The sequence below is a fragment of the Pollicipes pollicipes genome, unplaced genomic scaffold (genome assembly GCF_011947565.3).
Source record: "Pollicipes pollicipes isolate AB1234 unplaced genomic scaffold, Ppol_2.1 Scaffold_7231;HRSCAF=8579_pilon_pilon_pilon, whole genome shotgun sequence".
NCBI classification, from domain to species: Eukaryota; Metazoa; Arthropoda; class Thecostraca; order Pollicipedomorpha; family Pollicipedidae; genus Pollicipes; species Pollicipes pollicipes.
In genome coordinates this window covers 11,147,936-11,168,993 of record NW_023597034.1, presented here as the reverse complement: position 1 = coordinate 11,168,993, position 21,058 = coordinate 11,147,936, and the positions used below count along the sequence as shown (strand labels likewise).

Sequence of the window (21,058 nt, the reverse complement as noted above, 5' to 3'; positions counted from 1 at the left end):
GACATGGGGTTCTCGGTTTTCGCGCCCCATCTGTGGTTGGTTGAGGATCCATAGAGATATATTTGAACTGAGCATGGGCTGCTATGCTTGTGGAGAACATTGGTGATAGCATAGCAGAGGGGGCAGAACGTAGTACAGCATAGCATGTGAAATATACGTGAACAGAGCAAATGGGTGACATCGCTGCCGTAAGTGTGTCTTTGTCCTCTTGACTTCTCATCTATCAATTTACGACGCGACATGCCTCTGGGCGGTAGTCCCAAGTCTGCCGACGCCGAGCGTGGCTGGACTGGGGCCAGACAGAGGAGCCTCCACCGCTTCACGGCCGCCCGCGAACGAATGCCAGGGCGGTCAGGTCAGCCCACGACCGGCCGATGATCCGCTCTGGGGGCGGCTCTCAGACCCCCTCCCCCTGAGGAGGGGTCCGTCGGCGTTCAGAGTCTGGGAAAGAACGGCGCGGACGTCCGTCGCTCCTGTGGCACAGGGTTTCATGACGGAGCGTCAATGACGTGGCGGGGAACCTCCAAAAAGGTCGTTAACATCCACGCCGTTATGCTTATTTGTCACGTTACAAAACAAAATACTATGGCTGGAAGCTTGTTGTAGTGGACAGTGCTTACCTGCAATTCTACATACTCCAGCGCCCGGTAGAGATAGGCAGGCCAGTGTTATGTGAAAACACGAGGTACCGGAGCGAGCAGCATGTGGCCAATGAGAGCGTGATGTGATTATACTATAATGCGAAATGGATAACGCATATAAGGCTAATTATCATTAAAGTTTGAGTCTTTAAAAATATCGCCAACGTTTAGCGGCGCACGCCGTAAACAAATAAAATTGCATTGTTTTCTGCCCATTGTGCGACGGACATACACCCGCGTTGTATGTGAGAGCTGTCAGCTGCAAGGCAGGCGCCGTCACTGCAGTGCAGTTAACGTCAGCTGCATTGTCTGTGAGCCTTCACTAATTCGCTCAAGTGGTCGTATTCCGAAGCCGTCCAGCTTTCCCATGGTCATGATTCGCTTTATGTCGCGGCGGCACTGCATACAGCAAGGCCAGATCAATTGCCGCCGTGGTACCACCGTCAGCACCGGCTGGAAACCGGCACCACAGGCATTTCGCTCAGTGCATTGCCAGGCTTCCCGTGGCTGAAAACACTTCATAACCACCATGTATTTAGTTTCGGTTCAGTGACTTCAGTTCCGGGCGCAGCAGGGATCAGAGCCATCGGGGGCGTTTCTGTCCGAGCTGGTGGTGCTGTATGCTCGCCGCTCGCGGTGTCCCACGCCTCCGACCCACGCCAACGGTGGACCGCCGATGTGACCGGCGCGCTGCGGTGGTGACCGAGACGACCGCGGGAGCCCCCCCCCCCCCCCCCCCCCGCCCTCCCACCGGCGCGCCCCAGCCGAGAAGGCTGCTGCTGCGGCTACTGCTGCCGCCGGGCGGGCGAAGCGGAGTGTGGGGCTGTTGCGGGCGGGCGTCGAGCACGGGATCATGCTGACGGCGCGGCCTCGTGGCACGCGAACGCGAGACGGAGCGAGTGCGAGCGACGCTGGTGCACGTGTCGTGTCGGTCGGTCCTGAAATGGGTTCAGATACAAGTCTTTCGGCAAGAGTGTTGCTCCTCCGCGTTAGTGCCTAATTAGTGTGCCCCGTCAATGGTTAGCAATGGAAAGTGTCTTGACTTTGGGACACTAGTGACATCGTCAGACCGTTAGAATATAAACAGATATGCATCTTGTAGCTTGAAATGGGGCACTATGCCCTGGTGATTCTCCTTTTCGATATTTCGATATTCTCCTTTTCGATACATTAGCCGTGGCAGTGCTAACAATACTGAGGACGCGAAAGCTAAACTTTCCCACATTCATTTAACACAATAGCCGGTAATGGACGTCCGATTACACATGCCCGGGTGTCGCGGCCTCTGTCACCAGCCCGGTGTAGCAGCCGCTGTCACCAGCCCATCAGTGTCGGCCGGCCCGGCGGGAGCGGCCCGACAAGGCGCTGCCGAAGGGCCGGCGCAGCGGGACCCCGGCCTCCCTGCGGACCCGCTGCCCGCTGTCCGCTGGCGCCGCGAGCCTGGGGTGCGGCCGACGTCCGGCAGCGAGACCCCGCCTGCCATCCGTCGCCGCCGCCCGCTCGCCCGTCCGCCCCTTCACCGCGCCCGAGCGGGCGCTTTTTGCCGCTCGAACGACCGCCGGGCTCGGGCGAGCGGCCCCGCTGCGGAGTGCTGACCGGCGCTGGCGGCCGGCTCTGACGTCACTTCCGGCGCCGGACTGCAGGGCTGCACGACGGATGGTTCTGCCGGCGAGCAGACAGCTGGGAGGAGGCCGGGGATTTCTCCCGAGGAGAGGCGGTCGTGTGTCTCCTGCGACGGACTGTGGGAAGCGGGCGGGGAAAACTGTGCTGTTGTTGAGTTGCTGGCCGTCTCGCCGTAGAGTGTGATTAATTACCGGTCATTTTTCTTGCCGGTTACCAGGTGGAAGTTCTGTGAGTCAACTGTGACTGGGGGCAAACATGCGACTGCTAAAAGGTGTGCATGATATACCATGCTACCATCTCGCGGACGGTCCAAAATGACTTGCAAATCGCCGGCCAGAGGCTTTCATGCGCAAGTCGCATCTTAACTGACGTATCTGTCGGACAAGCTGACGGACCGTCACCAAGCTCCGCGAATTCGCCAGGTCCGTGAATCCGGGACCAGGCTACCCGTCCGACAGATGGTTCATGCTTCGATCACTCTCCGTTTTTCTAACGACCTGCCGCCGCTCGAGCCGCCAGTCAGCTCGAAGAGACTGCGGTGCGCTCGGCGCCGGCTCGGCGCGTGGCCGGCTAGAGAACGTAGCCGACGTGACCGGCCATGGCCAGAGGCCGGCTCTTGGTGCCCCGATCACGTCCCGCCGGCCGAGCTAGGTCCACTGGAGCCGGCCAGGCCTCGGGCTGGTCAGGACCCGCCGGTCGGGGAGCGTGCGCTCCGGCTGGCCGACCGCCGGCCGGGCGCGAGACGCCTCATAACTGGCCTGCGGGTAGGTGGGCTTCGAATGTTAAGAGATTACCACGGCACATTTACGAAACATGTCCAATTATGAGGTTTGGAAGCCGCTGTGTTCTGAGATGTTGCGTGAGTGGTGGGTCTGATGCGCTGAGCAACAGCGGTCCTGCAGCCGGCTGGGCTGCGGAGGCTCTCCAAGATGGGATTAAGAGATCAACAGCAGTCTGTTTTTGGAAGGAGGCCACCCGGGCGGCTGCCCAGGGCCTTATCGAGGCGCTCATTCTTCTAGTGTTTTCTAGCCGTGTCAGATTATCAAAGTACATCCCTGCCAGCCTCTCTCCCTTGTACGTAATGGGCCACCGTGGCCATGATGCCGACACAGGACGCCAGCAGAGGCACGGTCACGTGCTATCGGCTGATCGGCCGGCTGGCGCAGCAGGTGAAAGTGCGTCGTGCCCTGACCCGACCCGGCCCGGCCCGGCCCGGCTCGGTGTAGTCCGGGTCGGGCTGGCGTGGCTCGGCTCGGCCCGGCTCGGTGTAGTCCGGCTCGGGCTGGCGTGGCTCGGCTCGGCTCGGCTCGGCTCGGCTCGGCTCGGCTCGGCGTTCGCACGTTATCCATTACAGCCGGCAACCGGCCATTATAAACTGGCTGCGCTCGGAGCCTGTCGGCGCGGGCGGCCGGCCGGCCCAGGAGTAGACAACGGGAGAGGGAGAAAGAGTGCGTTGTCTATGGCGTGCGTCACTCGCTAAATCCCGCCATATGTGCAGGCGCTGCATGGAGAGTTCAGCTGCTGCGCGGTCGTATTGGTCTCTTGACGGCCCTAACAGTAAAAGTCTCTTGACTCCATGTAAGAGAACCCGAGAGCCAGAGTACAGTGAAGAGGGATATATGCGAAGCCACCGACCGGCCCTTACCCAAGCCTGACCCCACAAAGTAAGGAGTCGCTCGTTCGGGACCTAGCGAATCTGACCCGGCGACTCTCCCACAGAGCAAGGAGTCGCCGGTGGAGGACCTGCTGAACCAGGCGGATCAGCTGATCGCGGGCCAGGAGAACAAGGCGGCCACCTACTCGGCCATGGCCGACAGCCTGGCGCTGGCCTGGCGCGACATCAACGGCCAGCTGGAGCAGCGCCGCCAGGTGCTGGCACAGTGCGTCCGCTTCCACAGGTCAGGCAGGGCGCGTCGGTGAAGTGCTAAGTGTGCCATCTCCTGTGCAGTTAAATAACGCGGGGTTGTGAGTCAGTAGGCGTACTCTCTGCAAGCCATAAAAAATAGACCAGTAGACATAAGTGTGTGCGCTCTCACTGGCGCGGATGATGGCGATGAAAGGCGGTTTGACAAAGCTGCTGTGATGAGTATTAGCTAGTGAAAGAAGCCTGATGTTTTTATTTGAATGGACGCTGATGTGGCTGCTGCCCCACCTGGAATATGGCCGAACATGGCCGATGATAACCAAAGTGTATGGCCAAATGATGACCAAATGTATGGATTTCCTGACGTTATTTGGCAGTACCGTTGAAACACCGCGCAGCCGCTGCCTGAAATCATTGCAGGGACGTATATCCGCCATTGTTGACAATACGGACAGCTTCCACCCACAGCTTCCGCACAGCGAGTGTTGGATGCCGCTCGTAGCGGCCTGAAGTCCTCGCCATGCATGTTGAGCCAGATAGCGGAGGGAGGTTTTGAGGCGTTTGTAAGATGATTGGACGGTTTCTGTTTTACGCCACGTGCCATTCAAGCAGCTGTATTAGCAGCGCGCCAAAGGGGCATCCGAAAGTTACGCAGCGGGCAAGAGGAGAGGGGTTCACTGCGAAGGGTTGAGGCTCTTTTTAGAGGGACGAGAGTTTGTGAGCTGACAAATCAGAGTAAGAGAGCACTTTCGATCCTTTGTTTATCGTGCGCGGCGTCATGTTTCAACACTACGTATTTCACCGTATCATAGCGTTGTGCTGGCAGTGCATGGTGTTTTAATTTTGTTTGCAAGGAAAAGCTTTCAACTTAACGCTGCCGGCTTCCTTTGTCTTGCACATCGCAGCGCGTAGGATGAATATTTATTGAAAGAGCACGGACTCTGCTGGCTTGTCGGTTAGCTGGTAGCCGGCCAAAGGTTCGTGACCCGGTGTTGTAGGGTATGTAGAATGTTTCTCCCTTGTTCTACCCAAAAGAAAAACATTCAGACGTCCCTAGTGATTGGCTGTGCTAGAGCGGCACTATCCAAGTACTAGCTTCTAGCTTTCAAAGCTGGCCCGTCGGGTGTGGCTGTACGGTGCCAAGTGAGATTGTTGCAGGCCCTGGAGGGAGCTTTTCATATTTCCACATAGAAAAAACAGAAAATTCAATCAGAGAATATCATCATAGTATCACTACTAAGCCAGCCAGACCCGATGTAATGATCGGACTTTGGATTACGTTGAACTTGATCCTGATTTATCTTCCATCATTGCAGATTCAGTTTCATCCTGATCGTACTAACCGTACGGGTGTGATTAGACTACGAAGGTTTGTTTGCACGGAGGCGATCCGGTGGGGGCGCCGTCGTGTGTTATGGCGAAATGAACCTTCTGCATGAAGAAAGTGGAAAAAGTGTTGTGTTTTTGTGGTCGAGCGCCATCGCATGACGAGAATCAATGATAAAGCAATTTCTTTTTTTTTCTTCAGGGAGCGTGGTTTTCTTGACAGGGAAGGCTTTATGAATTCCATGCTAACACCCGCCAGTTGATTTACTTTCTGTCGTATGTTGTAGATGGAGTAGGGAAGTGCAGAAAAGACGCCAGAGAATATAAATGCGCGGCGTAGCTAGCGCCTGCCTCAAATAATGAAGCACAGTGATCCTAAACGTAACTGTGTGAGCGACTTACGGCAACTTCTGCTGATTACGAAGGTTAAAGGATGGGGGGGGGGGGGGGGGAGTGTAGATCAGATCGGTACGGCTCGTTATATCGGACAGGGGCAAATTGTCCTAGAAATGCATTGTTTGATGTATAGCTGGCCTCAACGAGTCGTTTGGAATTTATTATCTTTCCTAAGCTGGTTGTTTCCGATGCGTCTCCAAAGGTGGCTGATGTTACCACCGCGAGCTATTGGCAGGATACAATCTTTTTCCTTTCAGGCTTGCCATCTGGCTTTCCTAAACCGTTGTTTTTATTGCTCAGAAGACCAGGCTCTTTGTTTGTGTGTAGTGAAGCTTCGTTCGGGCTTCATTATTCAGTCCTATAAGGGCCTTGCGTGGGTGTCTGGGCTCCGTGGCCTGGCAACAAGGGACGACCGCAACGCTCGCTGCCAGTACATCCAAAAGCATGATCCGCTACCGTTTGTATGGATCGTTAAGCGGTCAGGTCGAGGTCATCGGCTATAAGCAGATGGCAATGAACGTGAACATGCCGGCGAGAGAGCTGCAAAATGAGCTTCGCCTTGACACCTCGATCAGTTGAACCACGCGTCGGCGCATATGTTCACTTATGACCCTCTTTCACCTAACCACCAGTCGCACTTATGGGTTAGCAGCTATAGATGTAGCTATTGACGTGGATTTGAAACGCGCTGCAAGTGAGCTGAATAGTCGAGGCAAAGAAAGATGTGTTTTCAGAGAGTGCCCTCATTTTGGGCCCCCGCTACTTCCATGGTGTTCTCAAGTGCATCCATGGATCCGCGCCCGTGTGAAATTTCAACCTAGGTTGTAACTCTGAAGCTATTAGCTCAACCCCGATTGATAGCCATGACTGGAATGTACGTACGCTTAGGGCTCCCCCACTTAGCGCGGAGAGTTTCCAATGCATGTTGGAATGTGGGTATATCGGTAAAGGCATGCTTGGGGCATGCCTTTTGAACTTATTAAATACGTCGGCAAGTCGACGACATTTCTACACATTGCTGCCCCGGGCCCGGAGCATGCTGCCGAGCCGAGACGGCCATGACAACCACCGTGTGCTGCCACCTTACAGACGATCGCGAAACTTCAGTGACATCATGGACTTGGCAGATGGCGTGTTTGGCGACATTGCAATACCTGCGCACCCAGAGGCCGCACAGGAGGCCATCAGACGACTCCTTGACGTAAGGTTACTCTAAAGCAACACATGGCGGCATGCTCTTGGTGTTGTGCGGAATGCTTCCCAGCCATTGTCAGTCGTTCGAGACAAGGGTGTACGGATCTATGTAAGAACTGGACGCGAACAGTATCTAGGTGTTTGGGAGGAAAACGTCATGGCCTGTTGGCTTAGTCAAGATGACGCGCATGGTAGTCATGTCAGGCTGTCCTCGAATATCGATCTACCTCCTCCCCATGACGTCAGATATGTAGGGTCGAATATGTGTTGTCAGCAGAACGGAACAAAGGGCATTGGAGGGGTGTGCACCGGGGGGCACTTGCTCTCAGTGTGCGTCTGCTCGGGGCATGGTTTCCGGCACATATTACCCTTCGTACTCCTCCCCTGTGCTTCAGGTGCGGAAGGGGGTGTTGGAGGCCTCCATGCTGACTCTGCAGGAGGGGAACCAGCTGCTGGAGAAGCTTCGCCTGCTGGCCACCAGGGGAACTGTCGACTCTCGACCGAACCATATTCGAACGTCTGTGCAGGCCTGTGAGTGGCTCGCCGTCCAGAGCGGTGTAGTCACGTGTGCGGGCCGGGCGAAGGCCGTGGGCAGAGTGGTGGCGGCTGTGGCTTGTTTGTCCGACTGGAATGATGGCTAAGTTTGGTGGCCATATCTTCAAGAGACGCTCCACATTCCTATTTGAATGATTGTATATGTCTGGGTTCCTATCGATATCAGACTCTCTGGGACTGTGCGTCTTAACCAACGCTAAACGGTATATTGTTGGCTTTGGCCACAAATGCGAATGAATTTCAATAAGTCACAAAATTACCATTGGACTCACGACGAAATTCGCTAGTGAATTTTGCGACATTTTTCCAATTTGAGTCTGAAGTCAACAGTGTTTGGTGTAGTGTGATTAGGTTTGTCTTGATGCAGAGAGAAGAGACATGGAATTTGGTATGATGTGTGTTTTGCTTTTTTTGCATGGTAACAGTTTGTATTCCTCTATGGCTGACGGGATTCCACCGCCTTTAAGCCAGCCAGTGCGCAAGTCGGCGCACAGGCCGTGTGTGGTTCTCAAAGCTATGCGCAATGCGCGCACATCGCGTGGATGGCATGTGTGCAGTGCTCGCAGATTTGGAACCACACTAAGCCTGCGTCACGATTTCCGCACTGCCTGAGTGGTCGGCAACCCACCAGTCTGAGATTTTTCAAACGTCCTTCACACTGGAATGAGGCTATGGGGTCTGGCATAACATGTTAGTTACTCCCTTGAAGACGCGCCTTTTACGCTTCGGACCGCACGCGGCGAGGGACACGTCGCCGTGGTTTACAAGCGACGTCCTCGGCCCCTGACGCGTGCTCTGTGTGCCTGCAGCCTGTATCCAGGTGGAACGGTGGATGGAAGAGCTCCACGACCGACGTCGCCTCGTGGACGTGCTCTTCACAAACCGTCGCCTCATCCTGGAGCAGTGTCTCGCGCTAACTGTGTTCTACTCCGACCTAGGTCAGTGTGTGGAACACTCGCTGTCCGTGACTAGTGGTACTGAGGTGTACGGATGTACCTGAGGACGGCCACAAATACCTACCAGCCGTTTTTACGCAAGCATTGTTAGGCAGGTTTCCAACTTGATGCCAAATCTCAAATGTTCGAAAAATGGACTTTGCAGGATCAGGATCTGGCTTGTCTCGTCGGGACTATCAAAATGCCGCACAGTTTCATCCGAAAGCGTTTTTGCTTCAAGTGCCTATTCGCCGTTTAGCACCTTTTAAGAGTTATTTCGAATGGTTTCAGGCTGGCTTTGGAGTCAGAGTTCTCACTAAGTATAGCTTTTTGCATGTACCCTGAATGCATGCATGTACCCGCCCAGGTCGTGCCGTCCAGTTTAGCGGGTAATTTTGCCCCCGCCCTTTCGCCAGACAGGATGCGGAGGGTTTTACGTGCCGCACAACGCTGCGGCACGGCCGCTGCGGGCCTGGGTTGAACCTCATTGGCCAGTTGGCACCTGACCTTTCCATCTAAGTAAGGCGAAATATTGCGCCCGCCCTGGGTGTTGTACCCGGTGTCACTGGATTAGGAGTCCAGCATCTCTCCCCGAGATACGCTTGCGGTACTTAAGTAGGCGTGCCTTAAGTCCGTTTGTGGTACTGTATGTATGGTTTCGTCCCATAGAGTGAATATACAAACGTAAAATGACGAGTTAGTGCATGGTGACGAAACAAAAACGCATTTTGAGTAATTTTACCGGCTGCGTTGATAGGCTTGAGGAAAAACTTTGAGCTTGCACTCTGTTTATGCGATTTTCCCGTGCATTTCAGAGTTAAGTGCTTGCGCGGAGGGAGCAAATTAGTTACCAGTCGAATAAGCGTTAGCGTGAAAGGGCTACTGTAAACACGACTTACATGGCCTGACTGTTGGGCTTCATGGTTTCCAATTGAATTCATGTTTGTATTCAAATAAGTTACACTCATTCCATTTGAACTATTGTTGATGATTTCGGAGTCATCCCCGCTGATTTGCACCTGCGAGCAGTCATGAACGTTGTCTTCGAAGTCAAAGAATCCTGTCGAATAGTGCAAACTGTCCATGCAAACAGATACAGGTCGCGATTGGCTAGCCTTGTCGGTAGAAAGTGAAATACTTATTTGTTGGACCTGAGTTAGGCTATCCTTGCTAAGTTGAATAAGGTGTTCGCTAATATTTTAGCCCAAGTCATTTTGGACTAGAGCCCCCACACCACATGAGGAAACAAACATGCAAAGTGGAAATCGTCATGCATGAACTTCCACGTTCAAATACAATAAGCCAGGCGACGCCTGTTTGTGTTATCGGCTGTTGACCTCGTCACACTGCGACACACCCTTATCACCGTGTGAAGCTGGACGGCATGTGGAGAGGACGGCCTCTGTACCCGCTTGCTGAAGGCCAGTCTCTACGCTATCGGTGACGTCATTCTTCACAATAGCAACTCATGTCCTACCCTTTTCGCTGCTCCCGAATCCTGGAAGCGCTCTATTATCCACATCCATAAATTCGGTGGCACTGCGTTCCCATCTAATTTCCGGTTCATCCCCCATCATCCCCGTCACCACCAAAGAGATGGAGTGGGTTGGACAAAAGCCGCTCCACAGCCATCTCTCCAATAATCATCTCCCCTTTGCTTTCCAGCATGGCTCCTGACCCTAGCGCTCCACAGAATCCGAATTCGTCGCATCCGCTGATATCTGTCATCGACCGCAATCTCAAGGCCGCCGATAGCGGGGGAAATATCAATACTTTGCCTAATCGATATGATAAAATTATTTGACGTCATTAACCGCGACATCTTGTTGTGAAGACTAAAACTGACGCCGTTAACACTGCCTGTTTGAGTCTCATATTACGGGACATACGCAGAATATCACACTCCCAGGCGCGAGAATCTCACAACCTCTGGATAATGCTCTGAGCGTATTCCAAGGGCCCTGGGGCCCTTATTGTTCAGCAATTTACTAGCAACATGACTTTGTCTTCTCCGAATGGTGACGTCGTTCCGCATGCTGATGATGCTTAGAAAGGCACCACCGGAAGAGGAAGTATCTTTCAGCACTCATCTCCCTTGTGGGAAATGCTCTCTGATATCTGGATGTGTGGCTTCCACGGGGTCAACGCGTGAAAACACAGCTCACCGTTTTCGAAACTGCCAAAATCTGCGCAAGCTACGAAATTTTCAACCCTATCTTTTGTGACATAACCCTTGCACGATGCAGTGAAGTGAAAAATTTCGGCATCACTTTCGAGCAAACCCTGTCTTGGGACAACCACGTGTCACACGTTAGCCGCTGCTGTACAGGTACCTTGACCGGCCTCTCCAACACCCTCACATCTCACGTGTCACACGTCAGCCGCTGCTGTACAGATACCTTGACCGGCCTCTCCAACACCCTCACATCTCACACCAGGTGGCATTATCATCACGCTGATCGCGGTCCTCGTCCTCACGCATGTCATCACGCTGATCGCGGTCCTCGTCCTCACGCATTATCATCACGCTGATCGCGGTCCTCGTCCTCACGCATGTCAATTGCTGCATGTCGGCTTATGGTGGCGACACCGAAAGGAACGTTGACAAAGTTTAAAGTATTGAACTTCTGCGATCCGGTCACCCTTGGACGTCGTAAGACGTAAGTTGGACTATGTGTCCGGCCTGAGAGAGAGAGAGGATGGACTGGCCGACCGCGCAACGACTAGCAGGCTGCTGCACGTCGAGCCTGGCGCACAAGGCTAAGTGTCCGGCCTGAGCGAGAGGATGGGCTGGCCGACCGCGCAACGACTAACAGGCTGCCGCACGTCGAGCCTAGCGCACAAGGCTATGTGTCCGGCCTGAGAGAGAGGATGGGCTGGCCGACCGCGCAACGACTAGCAGGCTGCTACACGTCGAGCCTAGCGCACAAGGCTATGGTGCACAACAAGCCAGACTCGCTCCCGCTCATCCCCCGAGCAAATAGATCTCTTATTGGCACGGAACAAGAGGCAAGAGCACCTGCTTAACGCGCGCCCGGGTGGCCGGTTGGATACCCTTCGTTCGGGTGGAGAGGTCAATTTGAATCTCCCCCCCCCGAGATCTCGGGAGCTAAGAGAGCTAGAGACACCAAATTCCCAAGGTGTGTTGACCTGTACGTGAGCTCACTTAGGTCAGATTTTGAAGTTCCTAGGTCAAGATCTTCAAGTCATATAAGGTCAAACAAGGTCCAATTCCAGATTGGTCTGCAAAGGGCCCCTAGGCCTAGGCAACTGTTCTAAGCAGAATGTCACACACTCAATTAAGGTCAGTGACCTGGTTTGACCTTTTAAAGGTCATGATGACCAAAACGATATAGGACTGTTTTGACTTTTGCATTTGGATAAGCGACGAAGATTACGCTAGGCAGTATGTTCCTAAAAACAAAACGTTGACCTGGGTTATTTTAGGTCAGTGACCTATCCTGACCTATTAGAAGTTCATGAAAGGTGTATGATGCGTTTCTTGCTATCAATATATTCGAAATGAGCACCAGAAACCAGTCCATACAGCAAGCCCGAGAGTAATAAAACGGGTTGGTTTCGACCGTGGTCTGACCTTCATGCCTGCACTTAGGCCAATGCTATTTGTTTATTCGTTTGCTGTGTCGCCTAAGAAAGTATCTCAGAGATGTATGGCTCCGTCTAACACTCCGTTGTTTGATCGGATTGAACGATTCCCTAGAACGGGCCTTCGCTGAAACCAGGGTTTAACTTTGACCTGCCATAGGTCAGCGACCGTACAAGCTGCATCTAAATTAGTGATTTCATAAGATCCGCTATTCAATTGTCTACAGCTATGCAAAATTTAGCACGGCTACGCCGCGCCGTTTGGAAACCATTCCGGGAAAAACCTCGGGGGGTTCACTTTGACCCCCTCCCTACCCGAGCGCGTGCTAACGTGGCCCGCTCGAGGACCGCGGCTGGGAAGCGGCGCTTCTCCGCCAGAGTGCCGACCTTACATAACGAGCTCCCGCCCAATCTCACGGGGCTTAACGCCGGAGGCATTCTGACGCGCTGTGAGTGCCAAACTCATGATCGGTCGCCGGGATTAGTTTCTGCCGGAAATGTGTAGGACATCTTCTCTTGTCCGTATGCGTGTGGGATGTTTTATGTACGTGCACTGCGTGAATACATATGTGCATGGAGTGTGTGATGACCGCACGGTTCATCCCGTCCATATGTGACGCGGAGATGAAAAGCCGCCGGCAACAGAGGATTGCCCTACGAAGCCAATGCATACAGGCGCACATACAATAAGATATTTGGGCTTTACTGAACTTCGCATGCCGTGCCGCAGATGGACTGCGAAGACGCGCGGAACGCAGTCATCGGGAGCTGCTGGCCAACTGCGACCTGGGCGACTCGGCGAGCTCCGCGGAGATACTGTTGTACGAGCACACCAAATTGGAGGCCGAGGCCAAGGTAAGGACACCGTGCAGGCTTCTGCTGCTGCCGGGTGGCCACGAGCTCTGCAGCCGCGCCCAGCTGACTGCGGAGACGCTGCTGTACGAGCGCGACAGGCTAGAGGCAGGCATGTACACGTCATAGGCTGGGCTCCGCTGGAGATCGCCTGCGAGTTATTGAAGGCTGCGTGCTGCACATCAGACGCTCTCACGCGTATTATTGAAGGCTGCGTGCTGCACATCAGACGCTCTCACGCGTATTATTGAAGACTGCGTGCCGCACATCAGACGCTCTCACGCGTATTATTGAAGACTGCGTGCTGCACATCAGACGCTCTCACGCGTATTATTGAAGGCTGCGTGCTGCACATCAGACGCTCTCACGCGTATTATTGAAGGCTGCGTGCTGCACATCAGACGCTCTCACACGTATTATTGAAGACTGCGTGCTGCACATCAGACGCTCTCACGCATATTTCATGGCGAAGATCACGGCATATAGTAATTTTTTTTAGAGCTGATGGTTCATATTTCTACCGCGATCAGTTGGCAACGGTTAGATGGTTAGATGGTGTCGGTACCTCAGCGTGAGATGAAAAATGGTAAGCTATTGCAAATTAATGCGCAAATAACATTTTTAATTTTATAAAGGACCCATTTTCATGCACGATCGCCAAATTTTGCTGCCTTTTGCCCTAACGTACAACTAACTCTTGCGTCCAATATAAGCCTCGTGCTGGATTACTATTTTCCAACTAAACGTTACTCTTAAGTCTGGGGTGGTATTTGTACTTTGCAAAATGGGTGGAACACACATGTCATGATTTCACTTCACCATTTGTGTATCAAGTTTTGACTTAAGTTTGGTATTGCGCACTCAAGACCATTATCGTCATAGGTGGTTGTCACCAACATCGCTATTGAACATCGACAACGATTCGATGTTCCCACGCTTTAATTGTCGGTTGCGGTGTGAGATCCCACGCTTTAATTGTCGGTTGCGGTGTGAGATCTTGTAAGTATTGTGATAAAATGCTCAAGATGCTGATAGCACGGTGATAAAATGCTTCAAAAGGCGACCTGCGTGTTGCGCTTTATTTCAGAACGTGCGTTAACATTTGCACGACCAACAGTCTATGGCACAAATAATATCACATCGGGCATGATTTTTCCTAGAAGAAACACTACAAACACTACAAACAGAGAAGCCTGTTCAGGAACCAACCACAAGGACATGCTGTTTGTGCTAACAATGCAGACGAATGCTCAGTAACAACAGTCCTCGAGCTCCTCACACAACGGACATCGAGTATTTCTCACCGCCTCCCTCACGCCGCACACATAGCTTTATCCACCGCCTCCCTATCACAGACCAGCATTGGCTAACAGCGGCCTTCCCTGCGTGAGGAGCTCCATCATAACCGTCGCCCCGGCGGCCTTACTCTTGCGGACTCTGCACGCGCAGCCGTTCGGCCCAGAACAGCGCCGGGTGCTTCTCCCGCAGCTGCTGGTACTCGGGGATCTGCGCTGGCGGCTGCGGCAGGTGCTCAGCCACGGGCTGGAAGCCGCCCTCGTCGGCCGTGTATTCTACCGAGTACTGGCGGCCGTCGTCGCCGCGGTACCGGTACCCGCCCGTGCTGACCAGGGTTCCGGTCTCCGGCTCGCTGCCCGGTGTCACCTGGCCCGTCTCCTGCGCCGCCTGGCCATCAGACAGCTCGTAGCTGTACTCGTAGTTGCCGTCGGCGTCCATAGAAAACGTCTGGGAGACGATCTTGGTTCCGTCGCCGGCCGCCGTGCCGCCAGTACTGCCACCTGCGCCGCCGCCTCCACTGCCGCTGCTACCACCAAAGCCGGCGCCGCCTCCGGAGTCACCGTACTCGCTACTGCCGAACCCGCCACTGCTGCCACCGCTACCGCCGGCGTTACCGCCGGAACTGGCGCCGCCTCCGGTGCCGCCGAATCCACCACTGGCGAACCCGCCGCTGCTGCCACCGCTACTGCCTACCGCTACCGCCGGAACCGGCGCCGACTCCGGTGCCGCCGAATCCACCGCTACTGCTGCTGCTGCTGGTGCCGCTGCCATCGCCGCCTCCGCTGCCTGCCGCTACCGCTGAAGCCGGCGTCGCCTCCGGAGCCACCATACTCGCCACTGCCAAACCCGCCGCCGCTGCCACCACCTCCATTGCCACCACCGCCGGAACTGGCGCCGCCTCCGATGCCACCGAATCCACCACTGGCGAACCCGCCGCTGCTGCCACCGCTACTGCTGCCGACACTGCCGGAACTGGCGCCGACTCCAGTGCCACCGAATCCACCACTGGCGAACCCGCCGCCGCTGCCACCGCTACTGCTGCCGACACCGCCGAAAGTGGAGCCGCCTCCAGTACTGCCGAATCCACCACTGCTGCTGCTGCTGCTGCTGCTGCCGCCGCCGCCGCCGCCGCCACCTCCATTGCTGCTGCCGCCATTGCCTCCACTGACTGCCGCTACCGCCGAAGCCAGCGTCGCCTCCGGAGCCACCATACTCGCCACTGCCAAATCCGCCGCCGCTGCCACCACCTCCATTGCCACCACCGCCGGAACTGGCGCCGCCTACCGTGCCGCCGAATCCACCACTGGCGAACCCGCCGCTGCTGCCACCGCTACTGCTGCCGACATTGCCGGAACTGGCGCCGACTCCGATGCCGCCGAATCCACCGCTGCTGCTGCTGCTGCTTGTGCTGCTACCATCGCCGCTTCCACTGCTGCTGCCGCTTCCGCTGAAGCCAGCGTCGCCTCCGGAGCCACCATACTCGCCACTGCCGAACCCGCCGCCACTGCCCCCACCTCCGTTTCCGCCACCGCCTGAACTGGCGCCGCCTCCGACACCGCCGAATCCACCGCTACTGCTGCTGCTACCGCCACCGTCGTCCACTTCCAGCTGCTGCCGCCGAAACTGCCTCCAATGCTGCCGCTACCGCCGAAGCCGGCGTGGCCTCCAGAGCCACCGAAGTCGACTACTGCCGCTCAGGCCGCCGCTGGCACCTCCATTGCCTCCACTACCACCAAAGCCAGCGCCGGCTCCTGTGCCGCCGAATTCGCCACTGCCAAGGCCGCCGCTGCCGCCGCTTCCATACGCTTCGCTGGGCGAAGGAACGCCGACGGTTCCCAGTGGCGTGGGAAGGCCGAGAGGCTTGTTTTCGACAGTCACTGGTGCGAATGAAACTTGGCTTTGAGAATTGGCGACATTTGAAGACAGTCCGACAGCTCCCTCAAGAGCAACGGGAGGCTGGTCCACCAAAGCTGGTGCAAATGAAGGTCGGTCCGAAAAATCCACGGCACCAGAAGAGGATTCCAGTGGCGCATATGAGCCGAAGAGAGATCCGCCATTGACCTCCGGAGATGTCTCCTGGGGTTCTCCAGAGACGGGCAGTGGTTTGGTGCTCACAAGCTGTGGAGCCGCGGCGAGAATGCCCCCACTGTTCCCCGTGTCCGGGGACTGGGCGCCCGACAGTGGCAAGTTCTGCTGGCCGATGTCGGTCGGCGGCAGGTCCAGCGGCTTCAGGAACGTGGCCACGTTCTGGCCGGGGAGTGACGACGACGCGGAGCCGAATGTGGGAGGGGGAGCCGGAGGCTGCGGCTGAGTGGCGAAGCTGCCTCCTTCTGTCGCCGGGGAGGCTGAGCCACCTCCAGCGTTGGCCGGCGGTTTGTAGCTCCACGCCGGGGGCTCCACGCCGCCTCCGACCGACGGAGAGGAGCCGTGGGATCCCCGAGCCGGCTGTCGAGAACGCGCCCTGTGATGAAGCGTCTCCGTCCTCGCCCGGAGGCACGTAAGAAGTCGAGGGAGAACTGACGTCTTCGCCGTTCGTCTGAGACGGGGGCTGAATCTGCGGGAAGTTCTGCTGACCAAGATCGGTGGAGGGAAGGTCAAGTGGTTTCAGTTGGGTTTGCACGCTCTGGTTGTCGATAAACTGGGTGGGGTTTGCGGAACCCACAATGCTTCCATCTCCCGACTGAGATGTAAACCCGGATGACGGCCCTCCCGTTGAGGTCCCTTCCTGTTGACTGCCAATACTCTCAGAGGACGGAGGAACATAGGAAGGGGAGGGAGAGCTTATGTCTCCACCGCCAGATTGGGAAGTGAGCTGGGCTGAAGACTCGCCCGTTGAAGATGATCCCTGTGAAGGGAGTGTCCAGCACTCTCAGAGGACGGAGGGACATAAGAAGGGGAAGGAGAGCTTATGTCTCCACCGCTAGATTCGGAAGTGAACTCGGATGAAGACCCTCCCGTTGAAGATGATCCCTGTGAAGACACATCAACACTTCCCGCCGAGGGTGGAACGTATGAAGAGGGCGAAACCGCGATGCCACCACCAGTGGGCTGCAATGCAAGCTGGCCTGGCTGAACATTTTGCTGTGTGGGGAAGAACGATACCCCAGCGTCTTCGCCACTGAAATGCGATTGAGACTGCGGCAATAGCCCTCCAGATGAAAACGTACCCTGGGGCGCAGGCGCAGAGCCTCCATTCCCTGCATTGGGTGGAGTATAGAGAGAGGAGGGGGAGTTTGCGTCCTCACCACCTGGAGTATAGAGAGAGGAGGGGGAGTTTGCGTCCTCACCACCTGGAATGTGGAGAGAGGAGGGGGAGTTTGCGTCCTCACCACCTGACTGGAATGTGAAGTCCGATGACGAATCGCCCGCTGAGCCGATGCCCTGCGTAAATGCATCGCCACCTTCCGCTTGGGACGAGACATGTGAAGGGGAAAGGGAACTTATGTCCCCTGCACCAGTCGGAGGGGCCGGAGATCCTCCAGGTGAAAACGCACCCTCAAAAGGGGAGTTACTTCCAGCCGCGCTAGGTGGAACGTACAGAGACGACGGAGAGCTGATGGATCCGGTATCTGGCTGGGATGATCCTCCCGTCGAGAAGGATCCCTGGGAAAGCGCATCGCCACCATTTGTGTTGGGTGGAACGTAGGAAGATGACAGAGAATTGGCTTCTTCTCCGCTAGGCTGGTGTGTAAGTTGGCCTTGTTGGGTATTTTCTTGAAAATCGGTGTTGACTGCTGGCAGTCCCAGTGGTTTGAGGCTGGTGGGAGTAAATTGGTTGCCAGTTGTCTGAGTGGGGAATGAGGAGCCTGCATTGTTCTCAACGCCTAGCAGAGGTGCGAACTGGGAAGGAGACCCTCCCGTCGTAAATGTTGGCTGCGAGGCACCGCTTCCTCCGGAGGACGGCGGGACGTAAGAAGAGGACGGGGATGTTGCACCGCCACCACTGGGCTGGGACGTAAACTGCGAGGAGCCTCCCGTGGAGAACGATTCCTGCGAAGGCGAGCCCTCTCCTCCGGCAGTGGGAGGGATATAGGACGAGGGCAGCGAGCCAGCGTCTCCCGCTGACTGAGATGCGGTCCCGGCTCCGGCTCCTCCCTCCGAGGACGTCGCTGTCGCCTGCCAGGCGTCCCCTCCGCTCTGCTGACCACTGGTGCCTGTCGTCAGCGGCGTCCAGCCGCCTCCCGTCGGTGCCGGAAACAGCGCCGACAGGCCGTCCCCACCGGTCGCCGCGCCATCTGTCGGCTGCGGTGGGAAGTACAGCTGCGGGTCGCCGCCGGGTGGCTGCGGCAGCGGCGACGGCGGCGGCGTGTCTCCGCCGCCTCCGCTCGGGTGTGAGTTCCCGGCGTGGTGCACCCCGCTGCCATGGTGAGACGCGTCGTGCGCGCCGCTGCCCCCGGGCAGCAGACTGCCGACGGCGGCGCCGGCCACGCAGAGGGAAGCCAGCAGCATCCACTGCGGAGGGACGGCGTCATGAAGTTGCCTCACGGCGCTCGTGACGCAACGCGCGGGAAAGGATGACACTCGATTGCGTGGAGCTATGCCGTATGTAAATTTCCGGGTGGCAGATTGGGCCGGTGCCAAGATGAGCATCGGCAGCGCCAGAGCGGGGACCAGTGAAGCATGATGCAGACGGCCGGGCCAGGCGACGACGGCAGAGTGCACGGCGCCGTAATGATCCGGCCGCGCGCTATTCGTGTGAAAATTGCTAAATTGCTTAATTGCCAAAGGAATGGCGCCTTAAGGTTGTCCATAGTCACATATGGTCTGCTCACACAGTTTCATGGGGTGGTTGAAAATCTGTATCTACGTAAAACTGCTTAAGGATATTCGGAGCTAAGTCAATGAGGCCATTTGTTCTTAAGTATTGACTTAAGCTTAGATGTACCGCGATGCCTAATACTACATGTCTGATCGACACAATAATACACTTAACATGACGTAATATTTCAAGTTTCATCAACGTAGTGGTCAATGTATAAATAAAATTAAACAATTTCAGCCAACGTTCAACAAGTCAAAGCTACGGACCCAGGCAATCGTTCATATCTGCCGTCTTGCTCAGGAGCAGAACTGCCGGGGGGAGCCATACGGAGAACTGGAGCCGCACTAATTGGGTGACCGCCTTAGGGTGCACATAACCAGCCCAGATTGAAGTACGGTGTCGGGGAACACTTGGTACTTAACGCCAGGTTCAAGTATACGACGAATTTTTAAACATTGGTGTTCGCCTCAGGTGTACACAACGACCCGAACCAACCCCTAGAGCTTAAGCCGAATTTTGCCCTTTTAAACCATCCACCAAACTAGCACCCATTTTATTTCGGAAACCCTTTGTGTACTGTGTTGCAGTATTTCCGCGTGGCTGGGCAGCTGCTTTTATCTGCGATTGTCGATCATGTTTAAACATTTCAACTAATGTTTTGGATTCAATGCCATTTGAAATAAATTGTTTGAAATTGCCAACAACGGATATCCTACTTTACAAAGCTTCTTGAATTCAGCGAAATAAGGTTTGAGTTATTGAACAACAAGCAACAGCCACACAAAAGAACCTTATTCATCCTAAACCACTTCGAGTGAGCACAATCATTAGACAATTTTTTAAAATTATAATGCCGTGTAATATTGTTTGCACCTGCAACACATGGTGCATCTCAACTCAAGTGTTGCCGCCTCAGGGATCCCACCGCTGTACCCTTCCCTGCCCCTGAACCCGTACTATGTTTGCATCGCCTGACAGCGATGGCACCTCGCCGCCGTCGAAGCTGTGCGATGCTCACCTGAGAGCGCGCCATGCTGGCGAGGGGGACCGTCTCTGACACTGACCGCTGTCGACTGACATCGCTCGCCGCCGTGCCGCATTTATACCTCGAAGAAAGGACTGCGAAAGGCGCCCGCTCCCATATTGCAAAATAGGCAATACTGCAGCGCGCCTGCGCGGCGGCAGGCAGCCTTCGCGTTGATGTATGGAGGGGCGGCTGCGAAGCGCGCGGCCCGGGGGCTTCTCCCACCCGGCGAGGCGCACCTGGGGCTGACCTGGAGGTGGTCGGGGCTGCGGCGGCCGGCGGCGCGTCTTCGCCCGCGGGGGGCCGCTCTGCCGGCCAACGTGACGGGTCAGCGAGGTCACGCCCGACATGTCGGGCCTGCTCGCTGCACGCCCCATGGCCAGCACGGGCGTGATAACGAGAGCGGTGCTCATCAGACGCTGCAGGTGGTTGATGGGCGGTTCGCGGATTGTTGCACGTGCAGCGTAGTCCGCTGGTCGGTGGGGATGACTGTTGGTATGTCCGCAACCCGCTTGTTGCCGCATTCCTGGTCGAAAGCGGCAGGTTGTTAAAATGCTCTCTGTGAGCCGGTTTGGTACTGCTTTAGGCCGGTGCTCACTCACGCTCCTAACCACTAGCGTTCGACGACTAATGACTGGCATTTGGCTTGTATGTGGAGCATGCTGACTTGACCTATTGTGGGGTGCCTCCAAAAGCGGAGTCATGCATGGTTGCTTGAAATACTGTCTCAGCGCATCAGTTTGCATTTATGGGTTCATCGATTTGTGTAAACGTCGCCAGTGAGATGTTCACAGCATTTTTAATCAACAAGTAGCCCAAAAGGAAACAATCAACGAACTGGGACGTGGAATGTGGTGACTACTCAACGTTTAAGTGCCGGCTAGCCACCTCCCCGAAGTGTGTTTGTAGTTACATTCTAGTGCTCTGTCGATGCGAGGAGGTAGGCCGGGTGGCCTCAAGCACGGTTGGTTTCTGTATGCGCCT

General features: G+C 55.6%; 2 protein-coding genes across 5 annotated transcripts in view; one reads left to right on the top strand and one right to left on the bottom strand.

The window, feature by feature from the left end:
- LOC119109551 (muscle M-line assembly protein unc-89) overlaps positions 1 to 21,058 on the top strand; it is a 112,597-nt gene that overhangs the window by 30,498 nt on the left and 61,041 nt on the right. For all 3 annotated transcript variants that reach the window (XM_037233223.1, XM_037233221.1, XM_037233220.1), the window contains exons 3-7: positions 3,984 to 4,162; positions 6,940 to 7,051; positions 7,440 to 7,575; positions 8,409 to 8,537; positions 12,871 to 12,995. In XM_037233223.1, the coding sequence (XP_037089118.1) occupies positions 3,984 to 4,162; positions 6,940 to 7,051; positions 7,440 to 7,575; positions 8,409 to 8,537; positions 12,871 to 12,995 (681 nt within the window). The remainder of the gene's footprint in view (positions 1 to 3,983; positions 4,163 to 6,939; positions 7,052 to 7,439; positions 7,576 to 8,408; positions 8,538 to 12,870; positions 12,996 to 21,058) is intronic.
- On the bottom strand, positions 13,452 to 20,114 carry LOC119109557 (pupal cuticle protein 20). Of its 2 annotated transcripts, none has more exons than XM_037233229.1 (2): positions 20,069 to 20,114; positions 13,452 to 18,740 (listed from the first exon to the last, which is right to left on the bottom strand). In XM_037233229.1, the coding sequence occupies exon 2, from the start codon at positions 15,057 to 15,059 to the stop codon at positions 14,415 to 14,417; it is 645 nt and encodes a 214-aa protein (XP_037089124.1). In that variant the 5' UTR covers positions 15,060 to 18,740; positions 20,069 to 20,114; the 3' UTR covers positions 13,452 to 14,414. The 2 variants fall into 2 exon arrangements, with proteins under 2 accessions (XP_037089124.1, XP_037089123.1); XM_037233228.1 differs by having other exon boundaries at positions 15,055 to 18,740; positions 20,069 to 20,108.